At 44.6% G+C, this 4,582-nt stretch overlaps 1 protein-coding gene across 1 annotated transcript; it reads left to right on the top strand.

Moving 5' to 3' along the window:
• Positions 1–354: 354 nt before the first annotated feature.
• Positions 355–3,711, top strand: RAMAC (RNA guanine-7 methyltransferase activating subunit). Its single transcript, XM_054042605.1, has 3 exons — positions 355–441; positions 1,783–1,958; positions 3,315–3,711. The coding sequence occupies exons 2-3, from the start codon at positions 1,792–1,794 to the stop codon at positions 3,505–3,507; spliced, it is 360 nt and encodes a 119-aa protein (XP_053898580.1). The 5' UTR covers positions 355–441; positions 1,783–1,791; the 3' UTR covers positions 3,508–3,711.
• Positions 3,712–4,582: the final 871 nt, after the last annotated feature.

Genomic DNA, 4,582 nt, shown 5'->3' with positions numbered 1-4,582 from the left:
GGCAAAGAAAGTCTTTAGCAACTGCAAACACTTATGCCCGTCATTAACTCCATGCACCTTAGCAGTCCCACCGCGTCACCTGGGCAGGTGTTTGCAGACTAAGGATGTTAGGAACGACACACGGGGCTTGGGCTGAGTCCCGACCCAAAGGCCCTTTAACCTGTTTTGAATGACCTACACGCAGCAGGCCTTGCTACGGGCACGTCGAGCGCTGCGGCCCAGTCCCGGGAGAACATTGCTCTGCCCAGCCTCAGAACCCACCGCTCCCTACGGGTCACAGCCCCGCCCTCCCCCCCTGCAGCGCTTCGGCTGCGCCCCCTCCCCCCGCCACGGCGGCGGAAGCTGCAAGCAGGGCGGGGGGGTGAGGCCCCGGCCCCGGCCCGGAAGAGGAAGGGCTCGTGCTGCGGGAAGGCTTTGGACTGTGGCGGCTGCGGGCTCTGGGTGAGGGGGCTGGAGGTGTTGCGGGGGGCGGGGTGGCGCTGGGTCTATGGGAGCTTTGGAAGGGCGGGAGGCTGTGGGGCTGGAGGGGGCGGGGGCTGTGTCTGCGGGGACTGTCTATGGGGATTGGAGGGGGCAGGGGGCTGTGTCTATGGGGATTGGAGAGGGCAGGGGGCTGTGTCTATGCAGGGCTATCCAGGGGATTCAGGGGGCCTGGGGCAAAGCAATTTTGGGGGGGGCCCTTCCATAAAAAAATTGCAATACTATAGAATACTATATTCTCGTGGGGACCCCTGCAGGGCCTGGGGCAAATTGCCCTACTTGTTCCCACCTCCCGGGCAGCCCTGTGTCTATGGGGACTGGAGAGGGTGGGAGGCTGTAGGGCTGTGTGTGGGACTGGACTGGAGGAGCAGTGTCTATGGGGACTGGAAGGGGCAGAGGACTGTTTGTGGGGCTGTGTCTATGGGGACTGGAAGGGGCAGGGGGCTGTGTTTGAGGCTGGAGGGGCTGTGTATGATGGGAGGGGAGGCTGAAGGGGGGGGGTATCTCTAGCAGTGCCCCAAGCTCTGCTGTTAGTTTATGTGCCCCATGCATTGCTGTCTGTGCCTTAGCTTGACTCCTGTCCTCTCCCATGGCCCACCTTCCCCCCCCACCGCCTAAAAAATCTCCCTTGCTGTGGGCAGGTCACAGACCTGATGCCTGGAGTCCACCAATTGTTCCCAAGTGGCTCTCAGATAGAAATGTGAGGCCTTTATTTGACTGATTGTATTACAACCCAGGTCGGAAGTGACCTAAACATAATTGCTGTATAATAGCGGTCTCTGTTAGGTGGCTGAGGTGTAATAAGTTGATGGTTTCAGTTCAGTTGCTAGTAGATAGGTGTCTCTCAAAAACCTCCCATTACATTTTGAATGTCTGATGGTAATCCCACTGTAGGTGTCAAAGATTGTAAACACATGGAGACTGGACTACTTTTTCTGTCTTAGAAGTGGTCCAGTACAAAGTTAAGGCAGTGAAAGGAAATTAGTTAGTACTTATAGAGTGACCAGATGTCCCGATTTTATAGGGACAGTCCCTATTTTAGGGTCTTTTTCTTATATAGGCTCCTATTACACCCCCACCCCCTGTCCCGATTTTTCACATTTGCTGTCTGGTCACCCTAAGTACTTACCTGAATCTTCATTTACAGAATAGTTAAGGCAGTATCAGGATAGTCAGTCCAATACATAACATTTTAAAATGTGACACACTTCATTACCTCAATTTTCACTACGCGGATTTGGTAGCTCTCCTTTTCATGTTTTTTTTTTTTAAGCTGCTGCAATTGTATTTTATGTCTAATAGTATTTCAGAATGACTTCCCCAACCGAAGTTCCTCTGAATTATGAAGAGATGTTTTCTCATCGATTTACATCAGATGATGAGGAATATCAAGAGTATTTAAAACGCCCAACAGATCCACCTCCTCTAGTAGAAGAATGGAAAAACAGATCTGGTGGTAACCAAAGAAATAGAGACCGGTACTGATTTTTAAATCTTTGTTAGTTTCACAAACACATATTGATGTCATAGCTAGCACTCTAAGATGTTTGTCTGCTTTAGAATAAAGAGAAGCAGGTTTGCTGTATGCTCCCCGTTATTTGGCAGGTTTCTTGATTTGAAAGAAACTCAGATCTCTCCAGGGTAAAAGATAGGATTTCGCTAAACTAATACTGACAGTGTTTTTTTTTTTTTTTTTTTTTTTCATTCTATATAAGAGTATGAAGCAAACTGCTATTCTGTAAAGAATGAGCTGGAACCACTTAAATCATTGCCCTGGGGCCCATTGCTGCTTGGCCATGAACTGATTTATTTTTTAAAGGGGAAAGATCAGAGGTTTGTCTGCTAAACCACAAACAGCTTGTCTTTGGAAGCATAATTGTCAACAGAAAACTGACTCTGCCAAGTAGCACACCAGTGACATGACTTTTTTTTTTTTTTGGTACAACTAGCAAAAAATATAATTGTGCCTAGGCTAGATTGCAGTTCTTTTGTCTATTTGTAAGGACCATAGAATATATCTCCCTCTCGCAAGTGCACTGGAAGATCATATTATATGCCTGCCAAAAATGTTTTGAATTATACTGTTTTTTTTTCCAGGCTGGGAGTGTTGATCCCTTAAGCTTGGATATTGACACTTGATTTTTGGGACTGAAAAAAGGACAATTCCTGCATTTGATGCCCAGGCAAAAAAAATTTTTTTTTTTTTCTTTTTAGTACTGCTGGGACTGGATTTCCTATTAAGATACTTAGGCCCCAGGCCTGCAAACACTTAGATACACTAGTGGAATTTCTTATATGCATAAAGTTAAGAAGGTGCTTAAGTGCTTGCTGGATTGGGGCTTTATTCTTCTAAAAATAAACTATTCCAATGTTTTCATCATTCTGCTAACTTGTCAGTAACTTCACACTTAAGTTGTAAATTACAGTTTACCAAAAATGATGATTGTTGAGGAAGTTATTCTTTAAAAATCTGTTTTACGAATTAATTATGTGAATTTTTAAGCTAAATTTTAGTAATCCATTCCTTTTATTTCATTTTGAATGGTTTGTACAAAGGCTGAATTTTTTTTTTCCCCCTGTAAGACAGCCAGTAGTTTGTTACATAGTAGTAAGTAGTTGACCTATCTTCCTATCTTGGGTCCTAGGATAGCTTTGAATAATCACATCTTTGACATGTATTTTGCCCTAAAAAAGATTAGCAGTTGTTTGTGTGTTTACATAACTGGAGCCAGATTTTAGGAATACACTAAAATAGTTTGTTTGTGAAACAGTTCAAAACCTTCCCTCTTTAAAATCTCAAAGCTGGTGTTTATGCAAATTTCTTTTTATTACAGGTTTCAAGATGGCAGGCAGTTCAGAGGCAGAGGGGACAGGCATGACTGGCAAGGTGGTAATAGATCTAATCAGTGGCCAGGAAGAAGCTGGGGTAACAGCTATCAACAGCACAGACAAGGACAGTCTTACTACCCCCAATACGACTATGGCTACAACTCCTACAATCCAAGGCCTCATTACGGCCGCTATTAATATGGCATTTTGCGGTTAAGTATCCACTAAAACCATTTAAATTGAATGCCAGATCTGGGGTTTTGTTTTGCTCAATTTTCTCGTATTTTCTATGTAACTTTAGGTAATGGATATTGGTTTTAGAGAGCCTGTTGATGTCATTTTGTAGTGCAAATTAACGAAGATGTGACCTTTGTTGTGAGTAATAAAATTCTATAAACAATCTCTAGTGAGCCCACAGACAATATGATTTCGTTTCTCCCTCCAATTCTTTTTTGCTAGGTGAACGTTGTTTTCCCCCCACCCTGTCCCTGACATTATCCCATTATATTGTATCTAGAAGGAAAATAAAAATCAATAGTTCAGGGAAATGGAAGTTTGCTTTGTCTCTGAAGCACATGGCAATGACTCTATGCATACATGCCAGGGTGTTCTTGAAATTCTGATGCATATTGTGTCCCTTGCTTGGGAGGAGTGTTGCTTATTATGGTCATCCATAATGGAAGAAAAGCATGCAATCTGGCTGGGAGTTGTTTTTGAACTATTATTACTACTGAGCTAGCTTATGCTGCTGGAGTTCATGAAAGTTCAAGGAAGACATTGCTGTCTGTGGTTTAAATAATGTTGGCCAAAAAAGAAAAGCAGAGGAAGAATGGTAAAAGATGTGAAGTAAGACTCTTATACAAGATGTATTTCTCCCTGCTAAATGCATGGCTTAAATTTGTATTTTTTTTATTTTATTATTTTTTTTAAAAGCACTACTCCATTCCTGCAATATTCTTTTGTTTGACAGCTCTTTATGGCACACTGAGGGACAAAATTCATGGACCTAAAAATTCAGTTCTATTTCAACCTTTCTTATAGATTAGGACAGTGGTTCCCAAACTTGTTCCGCCACTTGTGCAGGGAAAGCCCCTGGCGGGCCGGGACGCAGGTTTGGTCGATTGCGGCTCTCAGTGGCCGCGGTTCGCTGCTCCAATGGGAGCTGTGGGAAGCGACAGCCAGTACGTCCCTCAGCCCGCGCTGTTTCCCGCAGCTCCGCCCGTAGCAGCGAACCGCAGCCAGTGGGAGCTGCGATCGGCCGAACCTGCGGACA

The sequence above is a fragment of the Malaclemys terrapin genome, chromosome 10 (assembly GCF_027887155.1).
Source record: "Malaclemys terrapin pileata isolate rMalTer1 chromosome 10, rMalTer1.hap1, whole genome shotgun sequence".
Classification (NCBI taxonomy): Eukaryota; Metazoa; Chordata; order Testudines; family Emydidae; genus Malaclemys; species Malaclemys terrapin.
Note: the sequence above shows the minus strand (reverse complement) of the source record. Positions and strands in the feature narration are given on the sequence as shown.